The sequence below is a fragment of the Triticum aestivum genome, chromosome 2A (assembly GCF_018294505.1).
Source record: "Triticum aestivum cultivar Chinese Spring chromosome 2A, IWGSC CS RefSeq v2.1, whole genome shotgun sequence".
NCBI lineage: Eukaryota > Viridiplantae > Streptophyta > Magnoliopsida > Poales > Poaceae > Triticum > Triticum aestivum.
The window spans coordinates 673811688-673838340 of NC_057797.1; the positions used below are offsets into that span (position 1 = coordinate 673811688).

The 26653-nt window shown below is 48.3% G+C and overlaps 3 protein-coding genes and 1 pseudogene across 4 annotated transcripts; 2 read left to right on the forward strand and 2 right to left on the reverse strand.

The window, feature by feature from the left end:
* The first annotated feature begins 6575 nt into the window (after window positions 1–6575).
* Window positions 6576–8829, forward strand: LOC123190124 (probable pectinesterase 68). Its single transcript, XM_044602709.1, has 5 exons — window positions 6576–7039; window positions 7148–7337; window positions 7803–8009; window positions 8093–8331; window positions 8421–8829. Exons 1-5 carry the CDS (start codon window positions 6783–6785, stop codon window positions 8572–8574), a joined length of 1047 nt encoding a protein of 348 aa, XP_044458644.1. The 5' UTR covers window positions 6576–6782; the 3' UTR covers window positions 8575–8829.
* On the reverse strand, window positions 8778–13964 carry LOC123190123 (uncharacterized; annotated as a pseudogene).
* Window positions 13965–14044: 80 nt separating this feature from the next.
* Window positions 14045–16035, forward strand: LOC123190125 (acyl-acyl carrier protein thioesterase TE3, chloroplastic). The gene is made up of 5 exons (XM_044602710.1): window positions 14045–14389; window positions 14755–14855; window positions 15067–15176; window positions 15332–15427; window positions 15715–16035. Exons 1-5 carry the CDS (start codon window positions 14184–14186, stop codon window positions 15832–15834), a joined length of 633 nt encoding a protein of 210 aa, XP_044458645.1. The 5' UTR covers window positions 14045–14183; the 3' UTR covers window positions 15835–16035.
* Window positions 16036–17143: 1108 nt separating this feature from the next.
* Window positions 17144–22860, reverse strand: LOC123190126 (DNA damage-binding protein cmr1). 2 transcript variants are annotated; one of them, XM_044602711.1, is made up of 5 exons: window positions 22605–22860; window positions 21886–22533; window positions 20606–21012; window positions 17755–17853; window positions 17144–17673 (listed from the first exon to the last, which is right to left on the reverse strand). In XM_044602711.1, the coding sequence occupies exons 2-5, from the start codon at window positions 22522–22524 to the stop codon at window positions 17442–17444; spliced, it is 1377 nt and encodes a 458-aa protein (XP_044458646.1). In that variant the 5' UTR covers window positions 22525–22533; window positions 22605–22860; the 3' UTR covers window positions 17144–17441. The 2 variants fall into 2 exon arrangements, with proteins under 2 accessions (XP_044458646.1, XP_044458647.1); XM_044602712.1 differs by having other exon boundaries at window positions 22644–22841.
* Window positions 22861–26653: the final 3793 nt, after the last annotated feature.

The window sequence follows — 26653 nt, forward strand, 5'->3', positions numbered from 1 at the left end:
GACATCATGCACCGGATCTTTAGCAACACTCTCTTCCCACGCATTGGGGACAAGGACAAGGTGCTTGCTTATCTTGTGGATATGATGCTCCTGTGTGAAGACGCTCGCAACTCTCAAACACTACCACTTGATGTCCCACATATCATGTGGAATGAGCTTCAGTTTGCGGTCTACAACCGCAAGGTTCCCATCTATGGACCTTATCTGTTTTAGTTGATCTCAGCAACTTGGGAGCAGCTCTACCCTCAAGATGATTTTGAGGCCCCTAGTTGGATCCGACATGAGCCCATCAACCTCCGTGTCAAGACTCAGTGGGCCAACACTACCTCTCGTGCTGATGCCGCGACTACCATGGACGTGGGTGCAGATGAGCATGAGGAGGAGGCAGCAGACGAGGACAGCTCTGAGGGTTACACCCCTCCCACTTCTGAGCCATCTTGGGCTAAGCGACTGAAGAACAAGATGAAGATGTTGTTCTGTATGCAGGCAAAGGGGCAGTACAAGACCCATGTGGCTTCCAAGGAGACTCGCCGCCGCAACAAGCGGATTTTCAGGACCTTTAGCGAGAACATCTCCAGCGGGTCAGAGGAGGGCGTCACCCCAGAGGCAGAATGGATCGCCAAGCAGGGTTATCACTTGACCGAGTCTGAGGAAGAGTCTGTCCCAGCTGCCGAGTCTGACGGGGAGCGTGCAAGTGACTACTCAGCTTGAGCCACCACTATTGTTGTAGGTGTCCTCTCTGCCTTTTTGGCGTCTCGATGCCAAAGGGGGAGAGAATGTAGGATTTGTGAGTTGTGTCGTGTTTGGGTCAGTTGAACTTCGTTTATGTCGTTTGCTTTGGTTTGTTGGTTTGTGCTTGTGAGACCTTCTATCATATGGTGTAAGACATATGCACTCTATCGTACCGTAGTGAGCTTATTCTATCTTGTGCTTATTTCATTATGCTCTTTCCTATCTTGCTTAGTTTTAGCCTTATTGCAAGATAAGCCATGTCTATAAAATATAGGGGGAGTGTTGATCCTAGTATGTGTGTCGTGCAGTCCAAAGCACTCATCGAGATAGCACACATCTAGGGGGAGCCCGTTTATATTTTAGAGACTTGGGGTTTTCCCTTGCTCTTTGCATTATACCCTTGTGCAAATCCCGTGTTGTCATCAATCCACCAAAAAGGGGGAGATTGTAAGGGCATTTTTATCCCTTAGTTAGTTTTGGTGATTGATGACAATACTTTTGCGGACTTATCATGTGCATCGAATATTTCAGATATATATTGACTAGGCACAAGATGATTTGGTTCCCCTCGAAGGCTATGGAAGACGGCGTTTCTCTATGTTTCTTTTCGGTGGTATTGAGTCATAGGGAAGCCGTACTATTAAGAGGGGGTCTGCGTCGGAAAGGTTGGGTGGATTCATCACGTACACATCTTCCTTTGTACCTCCTTTTCTTCTAGCCTTTGGAGCATCCTATGTTTTCCTCGTTTATGCGAATATTGCTCGTGCTTGCTGAACTAGGGCGTGCGGTAGTACTGCTCCTTAGAGCGGTAGTACCACAGGCCCTTGCGGTAGTACCGTCCGCCGGTGCTGCAGTACCACAAGCGCCCACGGTAGTACCGCTTCCTGGCAAGCGGTAGTATTGTGGCCGGAATCCAGATGTTGTCACCCTCTCCCTAGTGGGTGGCACCCATCACGGTAGTACCGCGCACTAGGCATGGTAGTACCATGGTATCTGGCTTAGTTCCGCAAGTATGCGACAGTAAGGGGCGGATGAAAAAAAATTCATCCGCACCTAGCGCGGTAGTACCGCTGCTGGCTTATGGTACTACCGCGTCAAGTTTTTACATCGACTCCAACTCTGCGGAAGTAGCCACGGATGTAATTTTATTATATACGTGCCTTCCCATCTCTGGACAGCCCCTGCCTTGCGGTAGTACCGCAAGGGGGCGCGGTAGTACCACGCCAGCAGTACTGCCGCCCTCTGCCTTAGTGCATTTTGGGTTGTTCTAGTCTCTGCTGCGTTGGCGGTAGTACCGCGAGGGCCCTGCGGTAGTACCATGTGCCCCTGCGGTAGTACCGCGCCTTTGGTACGGTAGTACCGCGTTGCGTAGGCTGAGTTGGTGGATAACGGTTGGATTTGTTCTTCCACTATATAAGGGGTGTCTTCTTCCTCTAGTTGACCACCTCTTCCCCCAAAAAGCTCCATTAATGCTCTAAGCTCCATTTTCGCCCGATCTCTCTCCCTAGCCAATCAAACTTGTTGCTTTGCTCGGGATTGGTTAAGAAGGCCCCGATCTACGCTTACACTAAGAGAAATTTGATTCCCCCACCAATCCCTAGCGGATCTTGTTACTCTTGGGTGTTTGAGCACCCTAGACGGTTGAGGTCACCACGGAGCCATAGTCCATTGTGGTGAAGTTTCGTGGTGTTGTTGGGAGCCTCCGATTAAGTTGTGGAGATAGCCCCAACCTTGTTTGTAAAGGTCCGGTAGCCGCCTCCAAGGGCACCAATAGTGGAATCACGGCATCTCGCATTGTGTGAGCCCTAGTGGCTTCTTGGGGAGCATTGTGCCTCCACACCGCTCCAACGGAGACGTACTTCCCCTCAAAAGGAAGGAACTTCGGTAACACATTCTCGTCTTCACCAGGTCCACTCTTGGTTATCTCTTACCTTTACTTGTGCAAGCTTATTAGTGTTACTTCTCTTGCTTGCTTGTGTGCTCGTTGTTGTTGCATCATATAGGTTGCTCACCTAGTTGCACATCTAGACAACCTACTTTGATGCAAAGTTTAATTTGGTAAACAAAAGCTAAAAATTGTTAGTTGCCTATTCCCCTCCCCCCTCTAGTCAACCATATCGATCCTTTCACCATCCTACATCCCATGCTATTTATTTTGACATTCAAGCTTGAATCTATTATATCCTTTAAATCAAAATACCAATTTACATTTCATTTGCCTATTCGTGTTTCTTGCGACGAGGGTTTTAAAATAAGATTCATTTTGAATAGTTGATGACTTTTTAAAAATTGTTAAGTTTTAACTTCTGAAACTTAGTACGAGAGGCTGACAAATCACAACTTTAGTACCTACGGCCGACAAAAAATTGCCTAAAGTATTAGCTCCGAAACTTGATTCAAGTGACCCAGAAATTTGCAACTTTCAGATGCAAAATCGTAAGTTTCAGTGATTAACTTAAAACTTACTGTACTCTCGTGGGGAATCTAACGACTTCGCTGATTGCAAGCAAAATCGGGCGGTCTGGTAAGTTTCAACTACTAAAACTTATAAATTTAGCAAGTTTCAAAAACTAACACTAAGAAGCTAGACCCTAAACCTTAAAACATATGAACTTTACGAGTATCAAGTTTTAATACTGGCAACTTAGGTTTCTTTTCTAAAGAAAGTTGTCAAAACATATCCAAGATTAGTCTTCTTCGAAAGTTATCGTCACGATGAACACAAATATGCAAACAGAAGTTAATTTTGACTTTCGGTTCAAAATATATTGTATATTGAAACTAAGATATGAAATAGAAAAGGCATGCGAGGCGGGATGGATGGCACATGAAACCGTAACAAAACCTGCCAAAAGCATGCGTGAATGGACCCGAGTGTACACTAATTAAATTATTAAAGGGCTAGTGCTAGACAAGTTTATGAATATTAAAATAATCGGACGCCCAGAAAGGAGTAGGCATGTGCGTGCCCCCGCACCTTGGTGCCCCTACGAATTTTCGCCCTCTCGTCGTCTCGATGGGACCAAGAAGTTTCATGTTGAGCACTTTTTTCATTTTAAGTCATCTCGAGAACGATCCTGAGCAATCTAATACATGTTGTCAAACACATACTCCTTCGAATTTGTCGCAAGTTTCACGTCCAAGGATCGTTTTGGACTATATTTATATCTATTTTGACCATCTCAAAGAGGGTTATCAAACGGTGAGCGTCAATCTTCAATTCAACCTCGTCTTGAGCTCAAGCCAATCTTTATGATCGTGCCATTTTTAAGCGTTAACAGTTGTTTCAAACTAATAACCTGAAATACGGCAACGGACCTACAGCGTGCGTGTGCGACGCCTATTAACCCCCGCGGTCAGCAAGTCACTCGAGGCATCGACCACGCGTACGTATGTGCACTCAATTCGCCTGCGCCAGGGCGATTAAAGCAAAATATGCTTTGCTACGGTGGTGGGCTCAACGGAAAAGTGGAACCGGCCGCCGTGCCCCCGCCCTCCCTACGAATTTGTCTGTTTCAGAGAGAGATCGAGCTCCGGTGTGCTCCCCGTGACCGACCTGTCATTCTCGCCGAGCTAGCATAGCATCCATCCATGCCGCCCGCCCGACACCTTCAAACGTTTCAAAACCGTCACCTTTCCTCCCGGTGCAAGTGGCCTCTCCACTAGTGTACAAACAAAACCACGGGCAAGCGCGCGCGCCACAGGCCGTGTGACTCGCGGCGGTAGGCCACACACATGCCCGCTCCCGCTCCATCCCTCTCTCGCCTCGACCGCATGCATGCGCGCGACGACATCCCACGTCGCGTCGCCGCCATGCCGCCTCGAGCGCGCGCAAAAGTGACCGTTGCGCCTGGCCCGCCGCCTCCGGCCGCAATGCGCTGGCATGGTGGTGCACGGCGAATGCGTGGTCACCGCGCCCAGCAAGTACGGCGCAGAGAAATGGAGCGGTCTGGGTGGTGCGTTCCCACAGTCTTGCGATGGTTTCTAGCTGTTCGGGCGTCGGTACCAGACTTGCATGCTTGGCATTGCTCCGTCAGTCTGTCTGCTGCGTAGCATTCGTTTCTGAGCAAATAGTTGCTCGCGTCTCTCATTCTCTGGTTCACACACATGCTAGTTGAACGGAGATCAGCCGGCCGGAGGATGCACGCACGAGCGTACCGCGTACATGGATCGGTATGGGTTCGCCGATCCAAGGCTACAGCTTTCAGTCACGTCTCTGAACTGCACTGTGCAAAGGTAAAAGTGATCTATCGAGACGCATGGATCCCAACCCAAAAGTTTATTCTGAATAGCAAGGCGCGGTCCTGCTTTTTGACAGCACCATGCCATGTGGGCCTCGGACCCTCGGTACTCAGGCAGACCTCCCGTCGTACTCCTATAGTAGTACTACTACTAGCAGTATTGCAATGACCAAGGAGGTTCTCCTAGCCCAGAAGAGAACAAATGCCAACGATGAAAAGGTTTCAGTACACGATCCCTCATCAGCTGCTAATCACTCGACTCGAGACTCAAGGGACAAAGAGGATGGACGGATCGTGCAAAAGGGCCTCAGCTTTGCGGCTCGCGGCGGGGCACGCTCGGCCTGCCCTGCCGCGCGCGCGCGTCTCCCGAAGCGAGGCTTCCTTTAGCTCGGCGTGTGCGTGCGTGCATGGCGGCATGGGCGCGCCGGCGGGCATGCATGCGCGTCGTACGCTCGCTCGTCCTCCATCGTTCCTCCAGTTTTCCCGTTGAGCCATGCTGCCCGTACGACACCTCACGTCCGAATTTTCTAGTAGGACGCTTCAAACGAATCGTTGGATCACAGTAGTTTTCTGATCTATGCGCTTAAAAATGGCATCGTATGATCGTATCAAAATCATACGCGCAGCATTAGCTTACGATGGTCGCGGCGGGTTGCGGACACCATGTTTAGAGTGATGGCCGAAGCAACAGTGGACAGGTGTGGGGTGCTGGGGGCGTCAAGAGGGCGAGCTCTTCGTCGACGAAGAAGGGCCGGGTTTAGAGGGATGGCCGAAGCGGCGGTGAACCGGCAAGGGACAGGGAGAAAGACGTCTGCATGTGGAAGAAGATGGCCTCCTCGCTCGTCGGATATAAATCAGATGGTGAAGAAAAAAGGTGACTGGAATAGAAAATCAGTCGACTAACAAATGGTCGGCCTCTTAGTTCAGCCCTATTTGAATTGCAGTGTTTCAGCTTCCATGCACTTCTTTGCACTAATTTAGCAGCGGTGCCTTGGCCGTAAGCCTGTAACGGATACTAGGAAGGAAGGAAGAAGATGTTTGTGTGCACTGTTCTATCCCGTGAGTTTGCGGTGGCATTTCCTGAGCCTCTACAGCGAGGAAATGGGCAGTAATCGGTGCGTGCATGTTGCTGTTGGTGGCTTTGATGCTCATATCAACGCACACGCTCTTGTCTCCATCCAATCTACCGTTTCAGGGAGGCCCACGGCACATCAGCGGTTCAGGACCATCCCTTCCCTCCCGTCTTAGGGATCCGGAAAAGCTGAAATGCCAATGCCACGCACGTCATATGCATACATGCGTTTTCAGTTTGGCACTGCTATATGTACTAATCGAGCATTCGACGTGCAAAACACACAGCTGATGAGCAGTTTAGAGGGAGGGAGTACGTACGTACTAATGCCCGTTGCTCAACCTAGGCGCGCGGAAGCATGCATGACCGTTGGCGTCCGACCAAAACACAACTTCCAAAACAGGCCGCTCCATGCGAGCTATAGCATTTGGACTTTGGTGCACTCCACAGCCCAGACTCTCTCCTCCATTATTCGCTCCTCGCCTCGTTCGCAGTCCACTCCCACGTCTATATATTTCAAGCCTCTCCGCCGTGGGGAAGAGCCTACCTAGCTAGCTTTGCTCTCACGGCCTCACCATAGACACTGCATATATGCATGTGAAGAAGGTGAGGGCTAGAGAGCACTGCGAGTGAAAGCTAGAGCGGCAAGCTAGCTAGGCACACACGCACGCACAGATAGAGTACTCGAGAACATTGTCACACAAGCACGCGCACGCAGGAGATCGACACTGATTCAGATGGCTCGCCCGCTCTTGGCGGCGCTGGTGCTGGCGGCGACGCTGGCGAGCCTCGTGCCGCCGCTGGCGAGCCAGGCGACAACGTGCGAGAGCGCGAGGCGCGGGCATCACCAGTACAGGCAGCCGGTGGGCGTGCGGAGGATGGTCGTGGACGCGAGCGGCGCCGGCGACTTCCTGTCCATCCAGCAGGCCGTGGACTCGGTGCCGGTGAACAACAGCGTGCGCGTCATCATGCAAATCAACGCCGGCATCTACATGTAAGCTCTAGCTTTCGAGTAGCCACCTAGCTTGTCATCATTCTTCGTGTGTGCAGTGCCGAGCTTTCTTTCCTGACTAGCTAGACTGGTTTATGCATGCATGCGCAGAGAGAAGGTGGTGGTGCCGGCGTCGAAGCCGTACATCACGCTGGAGGGCGCCGGGCGCGACGTGACGGTGGTGGAGTGGCACGACAAGGCGAGCGACCGCGGCCCCGACGGGCAGCAGCTCCGCACCTACAACACCGCCTCCGTAACCGTTCTCTCTAACTATTTCACCGCCAAAAACATCAGCTTCAAGGTGAGTCGCCGACGGTGGTCCATGAACGTACGAAACGTGACACGGGTCACAAGGCACAAGCAGATGCGGTTACGCGCCCCCTGTCCCTGTGCTGCATGCATGCATCAATGCGTACCGTCTCGGCAGGCGGCAGCGCACTGTGCCGAGCAGGGGCGCAGACAAAGTGACAAAAGCTTCAGGGTCACAAGCCGCACATCTCGCAAACGCGCGCTGCTGTCTGTCTCTGTGCATCCCTGTTCGTTTGAGATTTTGAATTCGTACTATATGCATGATAGATGTGTTTTGAGTTTTGCTTGGAGCAGGCAAATCACCCGGGTTCGTCTGGCTACGGCCGGCGAGATGGACGATGGCTGGCTGGAGCCCTGGGCCGAGCAAATACGAGGCCACTCTGCTCGTGACTCGTGAGGTTGGCATGATGTGCGACCTGACTGACGTTGTGTTTCTATCTATCTAATGGCTTGACAGAACACGGCTCCAGCACCGATGCCCGGCATGCAAGGGGGCCAGGCGGTGGCGTTCCGCGTCTCCGGCGACAAGGCCTTCTTCTTCGGGTGCGGGTTCTACGGCGCGCAGGACACGCTGTGCGACGACGCCGGCCGGCACTACTTCCGCGACTGCTACATCGAGGGCTCCATCGACTTCATCTTCGGCAACGGCCGCTCCCTCTACAAGGTGCGTGCTGCTGCGTTCACCATTACATATGTGTGTTGCGTTGAGTACGTGGTAGCTCATGCTGAGAAAACACGTACGAGCAGGACTGCGAGCTGCACTCGACGGCGCGGCGGTTCGGGTCGGTGGCGGCGCACGGGCGGCAGGGGCCCTGCGAGCGCACCGGCTTCGCGTTCGTCAACTGCCGGGTGACCGGCACGGGGATGCTCTACGCGGGGCGAGCCATGGGGCAGTACTCGCGCATCGTCTACGCCTACACCTACTTCGACAACGTCATCGCGCCCGGCGGATGGGACGACTGGGACCACAACAGCAACAAGAGCATGTAACTACTACACCACTACTCTGCTGCATACATATTCAGACACACGCAGCATGAATAAAATAAATTGAGCACTTGTTACCATAATACAGGACGGCGTTCTTCGGGATGTATAAGAACTGGGGGCCCGGCGCCGACGCCGTGCACGGCGTGCCGTGGGCGCGGGAGCTCGACTACTTCACCGCCCGCCCGTTCCTTGGCAAGAGCTTCGTCAACGGATTCCACTGGCTCACACCAGATGTCTGAACTCCCAAACTGTTTCCAGCACCACAGATTCAGCTGACAAGATAGTACATTCATACTATACATCACAAGCATACAAGAGTAGCACAGATATAAAGGAACTACTAGTACAGTATAGTTACTCGTTTTTCATCGATTTAAGCTTCCCAGTGTAGTTACTACGTAGTCATTCGAAAGCACAGGCACAGCTGGCCTTGTACCAGACCAAATTGTTCATGTAGTAATCTTCAAAACTAAACAGCAAGGATGAATTTGTTATACGCCTGCCTACATATGATGCTTTGCAGAGGACAGCAACTCTTTCGAGGGTGCGTGTATATAGCTCGACGCTGCTTCATGTGGTAGAAGGACTGGTATCAACAGAGAACAATTTGTCATATTTCTGCAGCAGCTCGACCATCCCAGTAGACCTGCAAAGGTGGAGGAGATCCTATGAAGTCAAATCTACTGCAAAAGGTGCACTCAACTTGCAAAGCGCATACACCTATTATACAGAGTAGTTTGTAAAAAAATACATATGTGGTTAATAAGGTACCAAGATGTAAAACACTACATCTCAACCGAGCAAATAGAGCATTGATGCTTCATCCAGTTACATAACACTTAACCTTGGAATTAAAATCTTATACCTGTTCTTGGTAAGCATGCATGTCGGTGTATTTCAGTATGTCAAGTTATATAGCAGGCACCGTCCGTTGACTTACTAACGACAGCCAATGAATTTTCTCTTTTGTTAACTCAGTTGCCTGATTCCCACTGTACATATCTTGAAGACTTCGATTGAAGGCTATGTGTCCGTTTTTCTAATTCTAACCATTTAAACAAGGCAATGATTTAACTACAAGACAGCCTTCAACACCATGCATTGCATGAACCATCACTATTAAGATCTATCGCTTGCATTACAGATTTGTTCAAGTGGATTCTGATGGACCTATGAGCTGTGTTAGGCTCCCCCCACCAAAGTCCCAGCAAGACAGCAGAAGCATTATGATAGGTATTCTACAGATGTTAATGTTAGTTTGAGGTTGTTGTGCTGTGGAATCTAGTTAGTTAGGGACTTGTTTACTAATTCCACTCGGGTGGGTACACAGGATTGCTCCACTCGGGTGTGTAGTCTGTCATTCCTCTTCTTTTCCAAATCACATCCTAAAGATGCTCGCAAGTTATTAATACATCCTGAATTAGAAATAAATATGTGGTTTCCAAAAGTTGTAATACCAAACGGGATGTCAGAAGAGAAATATGATAGAAATTCTTATAAAATACATATACACTCAAATCAGTGGGACCTAATATCTCAAATTTGATACAAGTGCATTACACCCTAAATATGATGGACACTAATCATAAATTTACAATAACAAGTGGGCAATCGATGTCAAGTACGGAGTATCTCTATAACACGATAAAAATGGATGGTGTGCGGTTTTTAGGTCGCAGAAGAAAGCTGGTACAGCCAAATATTTCCAGAAAAAGAAATCCAGCCTCAGTTTGGTAGAGCCTGACTATAACCAAGCCACATCAGTTAAATGCAGTATTGCAAGTAAGATTGTTTGTAGTTGGGCTTTTTATCTACATACAAGGGCTTTATTTATAGATCCAGGTAAAAAGCCTGCATTCCAAAAAGTAAGATTGGAGGCTGCTGACCAAAATTATATAGTTATTACTATCAAGAGGCTAAATTTGGTGTGGATCATACAAGTTCCAGAAAAATATCATTTCCAATACTAGCCTGGAAGACATTGATAGTCGATGGGAACATCTTTTTTTTCCGTACAGAAACACAATTGCTCAACTAAATTCAAGTTAACAATTACAAAAATAAAACCTAAATTAAATACATAGGATATCCCTCCTCGCATTAAGCCATAGTTAGAAACTTAGAATCAATCGACAGAGTCACATATAATGACAATGAGATGCCAAGTCAATTATGCTGCTCCCAGATAAGTAGCAGTCCCACTGTTCATGTAGAATAGTAAATTTAGAGAAATATTCCTTCTTAAAATAGTGGAGAGCTATTCTTTTCCTTAAAACAGTGGAGAATTATTCATGTAGCGGACAGTTAACAAACTGTTCTAGAATCTAACAAGGACATCATGAATTCGTCATATGAAAGGACATGGCAAGGAAGTGCTTCTCAATATATCGCAAAGACATTTCCCTGAAGACAGAAGTTGGATTTCACCACAGTGACTTATATACAATATAAACTCCGAAGAAAGAGCTGACCGGCGAGACAAAGCTGTACATAATCAAAACTCTCTCCCGGTGTACTTCATATCGCCATGAAAAATGCAGAAGAAAACAACATACCTGCATGCCCTCCATGTTCAGCAAATTGTCTATCGCGTCCTCATCCAGCCTCCTGTCCAGATCGCCTCCAGCTGCGGCACCAGAACCCACCTCTGGGTCCAGCAGCCGCATGAACTTCGTTGAGACCTGTCCGGCCCACCTCTGGGCAGAGCAGCCCTCATGGAGTCCCTCTGTCTGTGCTTTGATGACTTGCGGCACCTTATTGTGCAAAACGTCTACTGCTCCAGCAGCGGCGCTGACCAGAATTATACACCAATAAATTCAAAAGAACAGAAAAATGCTAACGACAGATCAACGCTTAGTAAAATCAAATTTTGAGTTTTGGAATTCCACATAAATGCACATGCAATAAATACAGTTGAAAACTTAAACCAGCAAGCATCCTAGTTGTGTAGAAAAAGATAAAAGAATGCTTGCAAGACTGTACTTGGGCTTTTTATCTACAAGGCCTTATTTATAGATCCAGTACTACCGAAGAAAGGCATTCCTATTTGATGGGCACATCCTTTTTTCCCACAGAACATAATTATTCAACTAAATTCAAGTTAAGAATTACAAAAAAAACTAAATTAAACAGAGGATATCACTCCTAGCATTAAGCCATAGTTTAAGGACTTACAGTTGCTCCATGGTACTCTGATAAAGACGAGGAGATATAGCATGAATGACACCACTGGGAGGTGGACCATATTCTCCGACCTTGTACATGAGTTTCATTATCTTGGACAAATTCTCAGGCTCCTTATCATAAACCAAAGTAAGTTTCACCATGGGTACAAGCTGCTTCAGGCACTTCTTGTATTTTTCCTTCTCTAACTTGTCTCTGTTATCTAACAGCCACTTTCGGTATTGTGCAACACACTCCATTATTAAGTCATAAAGAATCTCCCTGGAATAAGCTTTTGGTATCGATGTTTTGACAATGTCCTGCAAAGTTTGCAGGATATGTCATTGCCCCATCTGGAGTGTTTATTTACTCAGATAGTTCAGAAAAAATAGGATTTCATAAAGAAAGTAAATAAAATGACGACAGAAATCCACAACATGAGGCAAAGAAAAAACTAAGCACAGAAATACTACTTACATGGGGGTTGGGGTAAAGAAAATTTTTCTTTACTCACAAGTGTGTTTTGATCCACAGTTACTGTAGAAAAAGAAACATACCAATGGATAGATAAGCAAAAGTAATTATTGAGGGAGGGGGAGCATTAAGCATGTAATACATGGATCTCAGTTCAGCAAAACTTTGTTCATTCTAGAAACAAAGGCCATGTTATCCACTATGTTGCAAAAGTGGGTTCACGTTTCATCAGTTTAGAAATAGAAAAACTCGTTTCGGCAAATGAAATGCCAAGAATGGAACTATCTGGTTGAGATGCCAAGTAAACTATGCTGCTGCCAGATAAGTAGCAGTCCCTCTATACAGAATCACAAGATATCTTTTACATCCTGCCGATGTAAATTCAGAGAAATATTCCTTCTTAAAACAGTAGAGAATTTCCCCTAAAATACAGTACGGAGAACTATTCTTATGGCCGTCGTTAGCAAAGTGATCTAGAATCTAACAAGGGCATCATGAATTCGTCATATGCAAGAACATGGCAAGGAAGTGCTTCTTGATATATCACAAAGACATTTCGCTGAAAAAGATTGAGTCGAGTTCAGAAGTTGAATTTCACCACAGTGCATTATATACAATATAATCTGACTGCCAAGAAAGACCTGATCGGTGGGACAAAGCTGCATATCATCAAAACTCTTTCCCAGCATATTTCATATCGCCATGAAATACATGCCAGAAAACAACATACCTACATGCCCTCCCCATTCAGCAAAGTGTCTATCGCCTCCTCATCCAGCCTCCCGTCCAGATCGCCTCCAGCTGCGGCACTAGAACTCACCTGTGGGTCCAGCAGCCGCATGAACTCCGTTGAGACGTGTAGGGCAAACCACTGGGCGGGGCTGGCCCCATGGAGCCCCTCTGGCTGTCCTTCGATGGTTTGAAGCGCCTCGTCGTGCAAAACGTCTTCGCCAGCCGCGGCGCTGGAGCTGGGCTCCCGCGACCCCACGAGCGGCGTCAGCTTCGAGTAGTCCACGCGGCGCGCGCCCCTCCGCTTATCAGGCTCAGGCATCATCTTCGTGAGCGCATCGCGTACCCTAGCCGCGGCGCCAATGCCGGCCGTGTCCCGGGGCGGCCCGTCCTGCTTATGGCGCATCACCCTCTTGCCCACGTCGCATTCGCGATACCCCCTCTCCTCCGCCACCGAGAGAGGCCGCTTCTTCCCGCGCCGCGCCTGCTCCTGCAGCCTCCGCCCCAGCTTCAGTATCGACTTAGTGCTACCAAGATATGGTATCCCAAAGTAGAACGGCATCCCCGATGGCGGGGGCGGCGGCGGCGGGGGCGACGGGGGGAGCTTGCCCTCCCTGCAGAGAGAGCTAGCGTGAGGCCTACGGGAATTCGCGGCGGAATCGAGGGATCTGGACGTGGATAGATAGATTCTGACCTTCGGAGACGCCAGTCGCGCAACGACTTCTTGTGCCGGGGGCGCCTGTGGGTCCTGAAGCTCCGTCCCCGGCCCCTGCACCGGCGCCGACGGCGACGACGATGGTACCCCGTCGTCACTGCAGAGGGAGCTAGCTACAGTCAGGATCGCGCCGAATTCGCCGCGGAACTCGAGGGTTCAGAGGTGGATAGGCTAGACAGATTCTGACCTTCGGGGACATGCCGGGGGATCGAGGCCGCGCGCCGCCTCCCACTTCTCGCGGAGCATCTTCTTGCGCGCGCACGAGCTGCACGCCCGCTCCTCCAAGGCCCACAGCGGCAGCGGGTAGAAATCCTCCGTCGTCCCCGCCAACGACGCACCACCATCGCCCGACGACGTCACCGGCGCAGAGGGCCCGATATTCCTGCGGAGGAACCCGGCGTTAGGGCTACGCAGATTCGTACCGGAACCCGAGATGTTCGGGGGGAATGCGGGTGGGTAGGGCCCGACCTGTGGGGATCGGGGCTGCCCGGGGCGATCTCCGGGGGCTTGTCGTCGCCGGCGGGGGCGGAGGGGGCGGTCGAGGCCATGGGGGCGGCGATGGGTCGAGGGGGGCGGGGCGGTTGGGGGGTTTGGGGATTTGGAATGGCGCGTTCGGTTTTCGCGGCGGGAGAGGGGGCGGGGACGAGACCGAGGGAGGGGTGGAATTGACGGCTGGCGGAATTAATACGGGTCGGGCGGCCAGGCCAGGCCAAGTACCCGTCCCCATCCGCGCCGCACCTGCCCACTCGCCAGACGGACTCCGCCACGATGTACGGCCAGATTTGGCGCCTCGTCCCCTACGCCTGCTCGCCGCTCCCGCCGATCCGCGCCGGGGCGGGAAGGGGCGGCTGGCCGGCCGGTCGCCCCGCGCCGCTCCGCAGGCCGGCGCTCGCCTCCGCCTCCACCTCCACCCGAGGCCTATGCCGCCCCCTCGCCGTCTCCGCCCAGTCGGCCAGCCTCGACGCCGGTTTGAGGTTCGTTCTTTGCTGAATTTCGTGTAGGAGAGCATCGAAGTTATCGCCCGTGCTCCGTGGCGAGTCGGATGCAAACTGGAATGGGGATTTAACCAATTTCTGCTGAGCATGTGGTACATGTTTACGGTGCTTCCATCTTTGCCATCTTTAGCTACAAACTATGCCTGTCAAGTAGCTTCAGACATCAGTGGTTTGTTGAAAGCAGGAAAGAGGTGTCAGTGGTTTTACTAATGAACCACACAGTTTGGTAGTATCTTTGGATGATATACTGAAAAGTGAAAACTATGCTCCGTTCATTCAGTTAAGTTTGGAATGCACATGGATTTGAGTGTGTCACATTGTCACTGGTCATTCTGATTTTTCAGAGTGGATAAGTTTTTCGAAGTTGAGATGAAGGTGCGCGACTATGAACTCGACCAGTACGGAGTTGTCAATAATGCTATCTATGCTAGCTACTGCCAACATGGTGAGTTCACACCAAATCCCAGTTGAATCTCTCATTGTTGCACACTTGGTCAGTGAACATGATTCAGATGCCATCTTAAGAACTCGTACTTCATCCAAAAATGAAATTTATATAAATTCATATCTCATTCAATAACATTCTACTTATATCGTAAGCATGATTGTAGTTTATATTGATATCTCATTGGGTTCTATGCCTTCAATTTGAGTAGGCCGTCATGAGCTACTTGAGAGCGTAGGAATAAGTGCAGATGCAGTAGCTCGCAGCGGTGAGTCACTGGCCCTCTCTGAGATGCACCTCAAGTACTTCGCGCCTTTGAGAGTAATGCCCTCCTTTCCTATGCTGAGCGAAAAATAGAAGTTAAGATACTTGTTGCAGTACTGAAACAAGTAACATTACAAGTTCAGACTTCAACATATACTGTCATGGGTTATCTTCAGATCTGAATTCCATTTTGTATTTTCTTGCGCTGTCAGAGTGGTGATAAATTTGTCGTCAAGGTGAGGCTTGCAAGCATCAAAGGTATAAGGATGATATTCGAGCACTGCATTGAGAAGCTGCCCAACCACGAGGTACGCATACCAAAGAGTTATTATAAATTCAGAACAGAACAAGAAGATACAATGTATGTTGAAAGCATGTTTACAGTTGAAATAGGGCAGCAACGACATTCAGTAGCATTCTGGAAGGCATTGTGTCAAATATGTACAACTTGTGCAATTTGTATTCTGTTTCATGCATAAATTATTCCTACGCATTTCTGTGCCACCATTCTAAACAGCAAAATCTTCATACATCATGATGAAAGATTTTCGAGATTGATATATCCGGACTTTGCATATCTTATTTCTCCTGTCAGTTGATTGTGGAAGCAAAGGCGACAGCTGTTTGTCTTAACAAGGACTACCGCCCTACCCGTGTGTCTCCAGAGTTTCTGTCCAGGCTACAGCTGTTTTCATCCATGGACAATAGTGGTTAAGTGACTACGCTGATCGCAACAACAATCTTCTGGGACGATTCTGATAGTGGCCATGTGATGAAGAGCTACGTTCAGTTTCTGTGTTGCATCCATGTAACTGCTATTATGAATTACTCCCTCCGTCCCAAAATGTAGTGTCAAAAATTGTTGAGTGCTACTTGGAGTAAATGTATACAACCTCTGTTTTTTTAATCTTCAAAATGCCGGAATTCTTTTTTTTTTTTGAAACAAGAACGCCTGAAATCTATTCAATTGCCTACTAGGCTTTGCAGCCTATTGCAAGATAGGTTCTCCCCCATATAGGCGTACTCATCAGCGGCACCTTACGATATGCAAGCATTCTCAAAACACCTGTGCATTTCTGCAAATGAGAGAGTAATAGTTGTCCCCAACAATCCTTCCTCGGCGTGAAATAGGGATCATATTTCTTCACAACATCCACTATGCACAAGACAATCCAGAAGCGACGCCCAAAAAACCTCATGGAATACTTGGTCGGGTTTGAAGTACTCGATGTAGGTACTCTTTGTACCACTTATCATATCTCGGGCAACAACTATCATGCCCTTTTATTAAACCCTTAAAATTAAGAACATGCTCCTCGTTTCTTTTACATCTCGTCCCAGCTGCTCATCACCACCATCACCTCAGCAGCTTCGTCTATCCGACAAATCCACCGTTTGTCTACAAATGAGCAAAAGAATCAGTTGTCCAAATGGGTTTTTGAGGACCGTGGTGGCGATGCTTCGGATCGGGGACACCAACGGATCTAGGGCGGGGATGGCGGGAGATGTAGGCAATGGGTGGCGTGGACGAGGAAGAGGTTAGATCGGGCGAGCATTGGGGACGATTTGAAGGGGATATGGGTGGGTTCGGCCTATGAGGTCAAACATGCTCGGAAATGTCCGAGCATCCCCAAATCCACCCCACATACAAGCCGGACATATAGGCGGCGGGCAGGGGGGGGGGGGGGGGTTAGGCTCCCCTAATTTTGCCCCAAATTTCGGGAGAAATCGTAGGATGGGTTGACAAATGGACAGAATTTGGACAGCTGGGAGATGCCCTTGTATTGGGTTTTTTTTTTGTCCAAGTATGCATGCAGAAACAAGGGGATGCCCTCTTGGAAAGGCCTTCCTTGGTTGCGATCCATAGTATGCATGACATGTCCAAACAGGATTGAAGCCCTCAGAAGTTATTCGTTCCAGCCAGTGTCATACAGGCACTGTTCTACAGCCTAATATACATGCACGAACACGCATCCCCATGGTAACGGTGCTTCAGAACAAAGCGCATCTGGACTTGACAACCAAAACGGCATCAATTTAATGTTCACGCTAACTAGATAGGATTTGCATCAGGAACTGGCAGGAAACAATGTAAGGATACGAGCTTGAAAACACTCTGGCAGTGAAAACCGGTTCCCAGCTGCCCAGGGTTTCTCTGACAGCATTCAAGTGCTCCACCACTAAAACATTAGAAGGAAAAATGGTACACTATGCTAATCTTAAGCAGGATACTAAACAAGCACTAGGTTCCTAGCATGACTAACTAACACTCTAACAGAACCGGTAACAATTCGCAAGTCAGCCACCGGAGATCTTGTTGATTCAAGCTCTGGTCCAAAAGAACACCTTCCCACCGGAGCTTGCGCAAGCAAGATGCCCAACTTTATATGGGTGTGCGGAAAACCTGCATGGAATGGCCGTCATGTGTTCACTCTCCAGGCTTGCGCTGTTCGAAGCTGAGAGGCTACTGTCATCACCACCAACTGAGATAATATCTATTGCCCTTCTCATGTTTCCAATAAACAGGTCGGTGTCGTTCCAGCCCCAGATTGCCCTGCAACAATCGAATTAGTTTGTGAAGAGATATTCATGCAAGGTCATGAAGCTAGCCACTAGGTAAAAGGAGATATCATACTTGAATGTAGAAATCCATCTGCCTGTCTGGTTATTATGCTTGATAATGTGTGACCTATCAAAGTCATCCCCACAAAAGACTCGGACAGTGTCATCGAGGCTGGACAGTGGACAGAAAAAGAATTAGGCCTTCTGTAACAACATAATTCTGTATAAACAACACCTCTGTAGCTAAATATAAGAACATGTATTTAGTGAACTGCAAAAACGTCTTATATTTAGTTACAGGGATAGTATTAAATAAGTGCACTGTTTAAAACAGTGTACTGTCGCAGACAGGGGGAGAACAGCAGCTGTTCTAAAGATCCTAATGGGTTAAGGGCGGTATATACTATGGGGGATTATTTAATCTTCAGTAATCGAAGGCAGTTAAGGGTGAAAAGGCAGAGGTAACAACTGTGTGTGATGGTATGAAGATGATGATGTTTAGGAAAGGAAGAAGCTAGCAGGGGCAGAGCCAGGATTTCAGACCACGCAATAGAGAAGTCAAGACTATTAAATCTTAAAAAATATGACACTGATATCAAATTCAGTGACATATATTTTGCAATTCAAAAGATAATGACATTTCTGTAGTAATCTTTGAAGCATAACACAAAACTGAAAAGTAAATAAGTCTTTCTATCATATATTGCCTTATGGCTGTTAACTAATCAATTCTGTTATTAAAACAAGAGGCAAACGAGCCACACCATGTTCTTCCACATAGACTAAAAAATATGATCTGTCAGATTATGTGGTGAGCCCAGATTATAAAGGTCTAGATTTACTCTCTCTGTTCCGATGATTTAGGCATATATTTTTTCTCAGTTTTTCTCGTTACTAAGGCGCAGGGTGGGATTCTCACAGCCCAGTCTTCCCAAACTACCCCTCCTTTCACGCCCCATCTCCTTGATTCTAGCGCAAGAATTAATTACAGATTTCTACAAAGGTCCAAATTATGAAGTCTAAGATGTATTTTTGCCTAATATTTATAATATTTTAAATGACATACCCCCTCCGTTCCAAAATATAAGGTGTATCAGTTTTTTCAAACGTCAATCATGTGCATGTTCGACCAAGTTTCTAGAAAAATATATTAATATCTACAATACCAAATTTGTATTATTAATTCATCATGAAAAGTATTTTCATTTTTTATCTATTATAAGTATTGCAGATGTAGATATTTTATTCTATAATCTTGGTCAATGTCAATGGGACAATATGTTGACGATAAACGTGACCTCACCAAGACCCGTGACGCTTCCCGCTCCTACAAGCCGGCTTTTGACCGGGCCAGACCAAAGCAAGTGCTCCTTATGCGGTCCCGGACCATGAAGGAGTCAGATTCTGTCAGCAGACACGTCACGACATCGGGACCAGTCAGAAGAGTCGGATTGCATCATACTTCGCATGTTTTGCATCGGCTTTACCAGGAGGCGTCCAAACCAGGTGAAGCATACCTGCTATGTTCGTCCAAAGGCAGACAGCTCTACTACACTCGAGCGAAGGGCGGACTCAGCGTCCCACGCGGCTGGGACTCTGATTTCAATCAGAGCCAGCCAAACACTGAAGTCTAGGACTCAGTTCTGGACCTGAAAGTTAAGGGTATTCCCCCATGGGACACAGGCTGGCCCCAAAGGATCAGATGAGACCATATACTACCTTGATTTCAGTCAGAATTCATGATATGCCCCCTGCCGGGACACTAGCCGCTCTCCTCGACGGAGAACATATCACCAAGATTAACCCGTTATTAGCTCATCCTCCTTGATATTCCTGCCCTTTGGGTGAATAGCACAGGACTCGGGAACTTCATGAGTCCATCAAGGCCTCTCTGCAAGATGATAAGACGGCACGCTCTGTTTGGTTTCTACTCGGAACCTTCTATCCAGAAGGAGGTAAGAGTCAAGATCAGCAGCCAGACCTTGAAAGACTCAAGGGCTATGGACGATGTTATGCCCCCAGGGTATAGCAATGGAAGGAAGAGTCGGCTCAGCCACCATGGGGCAGCCCAAGCCCAAGACTTGGAAGCCTACCGCGTATACCAGGGCACATCAACTACACATGCAAGACAAGTACACCCCGAAGATCTAGCGTAATTCCACGGATTAGGCTGGATCGTAACCGACTCAGATACATGTAAACCCTAGCCTTGTCACTCAATGTAAGGCATGGCAAGGACCCCCCCCCCCACCACCACCCACCCGCCGCGCGAGCAGCCTTCTTCCACCTCATAGCCTATACACTTTAGCCATCTGAGGAATCTGGAATGAGTGGCATGGCTGGGTATTTGAAGGTAAGCTCGCACTGGCGCAGCAGGTCGGTAACCAGATCAAGGTGGGTACAAATTCTAGTTCAGCAGGATGAGCTAGGTTCAGTGACCACAGGATTCTTTTATGTTTTTTTTCTGCTCACCGTTCTTATGTTTTTTCAACACTCTAATCGTGTTTGGTTGGTCCTTGTTCTTTTGAACTTTGTATCCCCCCCCCCCTCTCTCTCTCTCTCTTCTAATATATTCACGTGCAGTCGTGCATGTTTAACAAAAACTATGATCGAAGCAAGGCTAAAGAAATAATAGCAATGTAAATTTTTATAAATGAGTAACAAAAGGTAAATGGTACGTATTATGTAGTAGCCTGTGCAAACACACATATTGCATACTAGTAACATAAACTTTTTAAATAAACATCATACATATGCTAAAAGACTTGTTGAGGTCCCAATTAGAATCAGCTATGTATTGGCACAATCGGAGTTCATCACAAGGTGATGGTTGTTAAAGAAACACATTCTAAATCAAACAGGAAATCCTTTCTTTCAAACAACAGAACAGACATTAACCACAGCAAATGTAGGAAAAAAGTTACCTTGTTGTTGCTAGCATGCTGCCACTAGGTGAGAAATAAGCTGACTGAACAGATCTATTATGTTTTAGAACCTTCAAGCTCTCTTCTTTCTTCCTTTTAAGCCTTCTGAGATCCCATATGCGTGCTGTTCGATCTGTTGAACTTGTGGCAAGCATATGTCTTTTCTCTGGATGAAAATCTATTGAGTTAATTGTATTGTCATGTGAATCCCATGTGCTTGATACCTTACCCATCCGCTCATCAAGGAGTTTCAGTTCACCATTTCCGTCACCAAAATATAGGCAGCTAGGACTATCTGGTGCTTGACAAAGCGAATAAACAGGATAGTCGCACAACTGGATCATATTAAAGCTCTCCTTCTCAAGGTCCATAAGACAAATTTCACCCTCATAACTACAGCTGTAAATCTACAAGGCAAATATATGAAAGACAACAAAATTAGAATCGTGATTGAATGCGGAGATGTTCAACAAAACATAAATCACTGTTAGAACATTGTCTTCTCATCCTATCATCAACCTTGTCAGAAGACGCTTATGCAACACTACACGTATCAGAAACGGGAGCATACATCCTAGTCGGTCTACCTTGAAACATGGTTAGCATATGTTGCTATCGGATGTTTCTGGGGAAAAACGTCCTAGAATTAGCTGCTAGAGGATGATTGGCTGCTTAAGATTAATAAGGAAGAACACCAACAAAATCTAAAGCCCCTCTGTCTCCCTTAACAACTACTTGCCCCTGCCTTATTCCATCCTCTTCCATGACCCATTTTGTACGGTCACCACACACCCACCACCCACCGATCAAAATGTTCCCCTATCCTCACATGACGATTAATCCAGAGTATCGACCAGCCAACCCTGCAGTCCCCATAACCTAATATACGTTTCTCAGCTGTTAAGCAGCAGCAATAATTTTCTTCAATCAGTTCATTTCACAGACGTCATCCTAGAAATAATCCAATGACTGGTAACAGTGCTAAATATTATCATCCCTACAAACAATTGCCCATACAATAGAAACTTCTATTGGCTTTACCTACACAGCTTAGAACTCATCAACATAGTGAGCTCGGTTAACATGAGAGTACTGTGAAGTTATTTGTGAAGATTTATGCACAAATTAGCAAAGAGAAGTGCAATTTACTCTTACCAAATCCTGCGTTCATACTATCCAGCCACCAATTGAAGCGAACACCATACAATTGACTTAAATTCAAAATGTTAAATCACTAATCAGAGAACCAGTAAAAGAGCAGAAAGACAGGGAACCATCACCTTCTGTGGCGCGGCAGGGTGCGCCACGATTGCTGGCACAGGGCCCCTGTGAGGCAAATACTCGAACAGCCCATCTGCACCATCGTCGCCATCCTCATCTTCCACCATGCCGTCCACAACCCAGAACCCAATATTCCCCAACTTGTTCCCCGCCGCGACCACGGTCCGGTCGACCAGCGGCAGGACCCGAACCCCAAGTATCCTGTCGGGCACCACCTTCCTGACGTTCGCAGGCGTCAGCACGAGCTCCTTCCCGGCATCGAAACCGTCCGCCCGAGCCCTGGCAGGCGGCGCGAGCGAGGCGGACTCGATGATGGAGGACGCGAGCGAGGAGGAGAAGCTGGTGCTGCGGGGCACCGGAGGGGGCCCGGGCGTGGGCTCGGCGTCCGGGGAGTGGGAGGGGGGGAGCTGGGAGAGCCGGAGGGAGCGGCGGAGCTCGCCGGGGCTTGTCTTGGCGGCGGGCTTCTTGCGGGGCTGATTGCTGGGGCGCCCTTGTCCTCGTTTGGACGAGGACTTGATGGCCGCCGAGAGCTCGTCGGCCTTGCGGCGGAGGGAGGCGAGGATGGCCTCGTTGCGGCGGATGTTCTCCTCGCGGAGCCGCTCGTAGTCGGTGAGGCCGGCGGCCTGCCGCGACGCCATTATTCACCCCTGGACAGCGGCGGACCCAGGAGTCAAATTTAGCCGGGAGGAACATTTTAGGCCTACAAAAATTTAGGTACCAGCGCCGGAGGTAGTGTCGCTGCCGCCAAAGCTACGACCTTCTCAACGTCGGGCGGTGGCTCAGCAGGCAGCAGCGGCAGGAGCGGCAGGAGGTGGCGCGGCAGGCAGCAGCTGCACGGAGAGGCAGGCGGTGGAGCCGCACGGAGCGGCCGGCGGCGGCGCGACAGTTGCTACTGGCTAGGGCTCGAGTAGGGGTTGGAAATGGGAGGGGATCGATTTGGCGAGATAGAAGCCGATCGATTCGGGAAGTGGATCCTAGAGAAAACTCACCTAAGCTACAGTGCATCAAAAAAAAATCTAGTGCAAAATAAAGAAGGAAAGTCAGAGGCACGGTAGCAAATAATGTAATTATCTACTGTAGCAGATTATATGTGTGGTTACTGTTCATGTAAATAAATTTAAAATTAATTTTATTGCATCATAATTTTGTTTGTATGTATTTTTTATAAATGTATACAATAGATTTGTAATTTGTAAATTAATTCAAGTCATTTTAGCCTTAATCATATGGATGTGAAAAAAAAAAGTTAGAGAATTGTAGCTTAGGTGACTTCTCTTCTTCATGTTGATGTTAGAGGATCCACTTCCATCGATTCGATCACTACTTTGTTTTTCCTTTTTTTTTAGGGTGGTGGTGGTGGCGTGACTGCGTGTGGACTGTGGTGTGATCTAAGTTGGGCCTTAAGTGCAATCAGCCAGTTGGGCCTTAAGTGCAATCAGCCGAGTGAGAGTACTGCTAGTGTCCACTTCAGCCCAAGCCGCTAGCGAGGCTCTTGCCTTTGCGCAAGATCTTAGTTGGGCTTTGCTACATCTACGTAGGTATTCTACGTAAGGTTACTTAAGAGCTGATTTGGCATGCATTGATTGGAAGAGAAAATTGCACGGGTCCCACCCCCTGAAAATAGGGGGGAGAGAATTAAATTGTTAGGAAGATTAAATAACATTACGTAGGTGGTTACGTAGGTGTAGGATTATTGATCTTAGTTTGGTCAAGAGGAAAGTATGCTGTTGGTAATAGCCTGGCAATACGACACTAAGGGCCTGCACTCTGTCAAGAGTGCTTATAAATTGCACGTCCAACTCGAGAAACAAGTGCCAGAGGGCGGCATTGGTAATAGCTCAACAATGGCTGGTAACCTAAACTCTTGCCACGATGATTCTTGGAAACGACAATGGAAATTGCCATGTCCCAGGAACATTCAAATGTTTATATGAAGGATCAAACATGAATCACTTGCCTTGAGAACAAACCTTGTTAGGAGAGGAGTTACAGTCGAGGATGCATCCTGTTTATTTTGTGGCAGGGCAGATGAGGATGGGGCTCATTTATTCATCAAATGCAAGTCTGTGAAGGAAGTATGGAGGGAGTTAGCTCTGGAAAAAGAAAGAATGGAGCTGGAGGAAATAACGTCAGTGCACGCAGTGCTTGATTACCTCTGGGCTCTAGATGAGAAAAAACGGCTACTCATCTTGACTTTCTGGTGGTTTTGGTGGTCCAACCGTAACAAGCTTTGGGAAGGGGAGCTCCCGGTTTCTGCATTTGAAACGGCCAGACGTACTCGCTGCTGCGTTTGGAGTATCAGCAGATTTTTAGCCCTCCATCAGCCAAGCTAACCACTGGGCAGTGGCGCCCACCAACTGATGGCATGGTTAAAATCAATGTGGACGGATCATTTGTTCCGGGAGAAACACATGCAAGCTGGGGCGTGGTGGCAAGATCGATGGAAGGAGAAGTTATCTTTGCCCGTGTGGGGAGGCAGGAGAATGTCCATGATGCTTTTGCCGCGGAGGTCTATGCTATGACACATGCGGTCGCTACGGCTGCCGATATGGGTATGATCCGAGTGGCTTTTGAGATAGACTCGCAGCTGCTTACCGATGCGATGCCCTGGACCTGCGGAAGGCTGACTCATCCGCGTACTCGGCTGTCATTGAGGACATTAAACTCCAACTTAAGCTCTGGTTTTCGCGTCATGTAATTTCCTTCTGTAGGCGTGAAAACACGGTTGCACATGAACTAGCTAGTATGGGTCGTATGTGTGAACCGAACCAATCTGTAGTGTGGGATTCTGATGTATCAGCCAATGTGGCTGCTTGTGCTATGGGCGAGCACGGTTAAGTTATAAAGCTATGTTTTTCCCCTTAAGAAAAGAGGAAAGTATGCTTTCCCCCCTCAAACCCCTTCCAATGGATGAATTCCCCCCTAAACTCTAAAACCAGTTAATTTGCCCCTCAACTCCTCAAAATCGGATCGATCAGCCCCTGAGCGGTATTCAACGACATTTCAGGTGGTTTTGATCTGTTTTTTTTCTCTCTTCTCAGGCGGGCCGGGCCGAACGGGCGGCAAGGTAGCTGGAGCAGCCGCCTCCAGACTCGTGGGCGAGCACATCGAAAGGGAACACCGGGTAAAGGAGCACGTCGTGTCGGGAGCGGCAGCGAAGAAGGTGTCATCTAGTGCCCGCACCCCTCTCAGGTGAACGTCGCCTCCACCCCTGCAGTACATGTGCCCGTCTTCGTCGCCGTCTGGCAATACATGTGCCCATCTCGCTCGCTCCTGCATCTTTGTTCACCCAGAAAAATTGTCACTGCACGTATATTTGATACGATCCTCTTCCCCACGACGGCGTCACAACGATACCAGATTATCCACGTCGTCTAATCCAAGTACTTAGTAGAATTAATCAACGGAGGCACACACGTTAGTGGACTGAAGGGCCAAATCTTATGCGTAGCCTGCCAAAAGAAAGGCTCATTTCGTGAAGCAAATCTGAACAACCGTCAGGAGAAAATAACTCATTCACCTGGAGCGTGGCTGATGTTGCAATGCTGCCCTCCTTGAATCCACTAGTACACTTTGGTCAATGTACAGAACTAAATTATGCTCGTACGACGCAAAAATGTCTCTGTTGTGCTCTAGCCTTAACCAATCGCGAGTACTGCTAGTGTCCACTTCAGCCCACGCTGCTAGGGAGGCTCCTGCCCTTGTGCAAGATCTTTAATCTTCGTTTTTTTTTTGTGTGTGTGTGAAATGAACTGCAGGACAAGATTGCAAAGAGCCAGTGATACAACACACCCCAGAATAACAAAAAAATTACAAACAGGTCCTTGGGGCGGTGAACCCATTGGATAAGCGCATGGACTATTGGCGGACGGGAAGTCTTCATCTTCGGTCAAAGACCAGCACATCGGAAATAGGCAAAGCCGGTGTTGCATCACCACCACTGGAGCCGCCGGCTTGACACGACGCGAGCATGCCGAGACGCAGCCAGGCAAGAGCAATCATACCTAAGATCCACGAATTGACAAGAACTAGGCTAGCGCAACCATCCAAAAAGAGAAGGCACGCTAACCCAACACCTAAACAAATCCATCCAGCCGCGCAACAGCACCGGAGGGAACGCCGCCACACTGGCAACAAAGCCGGAGGATCAAAAATCCCCTGGTAAGAACATTGACGCAACCACACTGTCCTCACCCAGGAAAACAACTCATGCCGTCGCACGCGAGCGACGAGAAGACTATGCACCCCAATCTGATCCGCCGCCCTGAAGGACGCCGCGGTGGAGGAGAAACTGCTGCAATTTATTCCGACATGATGCCGCCACCTCCACCCGAACGACACCACAAGAAAAGCTAACCCTAGCCCTATCTACATGCCGGAATCAAAGAACCGGGTTCCTCCACCCTCCCGCCACCGGAGCAATGGATGGAGGAGGAGGGAACCGGCGACTGATGGATGGGATCTGGTTGCCTCTAGTTTCGTCCCTCTTCAAGGAGAAGGGAAAGCGAAGCCTTAACCTTTAGAGTTTGGTCAATGCTTTGGATTGCTTAGAAGTTATATCAAACATCAAGAATGGAGAAGATCAATTCTAGTAGGAGAAACTCTACTCATGCAGTAGAATTTTGTTTTGAGCATAGGGAGAATAATTTTGAAAGTCACTCGTTAGCAAAAGGAGTCGCGTCTCTTTCAATGGGTGAAAGTGGGTCGCCGTGTGTGGCTAGTGGTTTTACAGGATGTTGCTTGTATTCCAGATGTTTTGAATTTTGA

Bases quoted from the DNA above. Each gene is read 5' to 3' on its own strand.
- LOC123190124 (XM_044602709.1), top strand. From the start codon at position 6,783: ATGGCTCGCCCGCTCTTGGCGGCGCTGGTGCTGGCGGCGACGCTGGCG. The intron at 7,338-7,802 runs GTGAGTCGCCGA...ATGGCTTGACAG, and splicing joins CCAAAAACATCAGCTTCAAG to AACACGGCTCCAGCACCGAT. The intron at 8,332-8,420 runs GTAACTACTACA...ACCATAATACAG, and splicing joins CACAACAGCAACAAGAGCAT to GACGGCGTTCTTCGGGATGT.
- LOC123190125 (XM_044602710.1), top strand. From the start codon at position 14,184: ATGTACGGCCAGATTTGGCGCCTCGTCCCCTACGCCTGCTCGCCGCTC. The intron at 14,390-14,754 runs GTTCGTTCTTTG...CTGATTTTTCAG, and splicing joins AGCCTCGACGCCGGTTTGAG to AGTGGATAAGTTTTTCGAAG. The intron at 15,428-15,714 runs GTACGCATACCA...TTCTCCTGTCAG, and splicing joins AGAAGCTGCCCAACCACGAG to TTGATTGTGGAAGCAAAGGC.
- LOC123190126 (XM_044602711.1), bottom strand. From the start codon at position 22,524: ATGGCGTCGCGGCAGGCCGCCGGCCTCACCGACTACGAGCGGCTCCGC. The intron at 17,854-20,605 runs GTAACTTTTTTC...TCCACTGTCCAG, and splicing joins AGCATGCTAGCAACAACAAG to CCTCGATGACACTGTCCGAG. The intron at 17,674-17,754 runs GTATGATATCTC...CGATTGTTGCAG, and splicing joins AGATGGATTTCTACATTCAA to GGCAATCTGGGGCTGGAACG.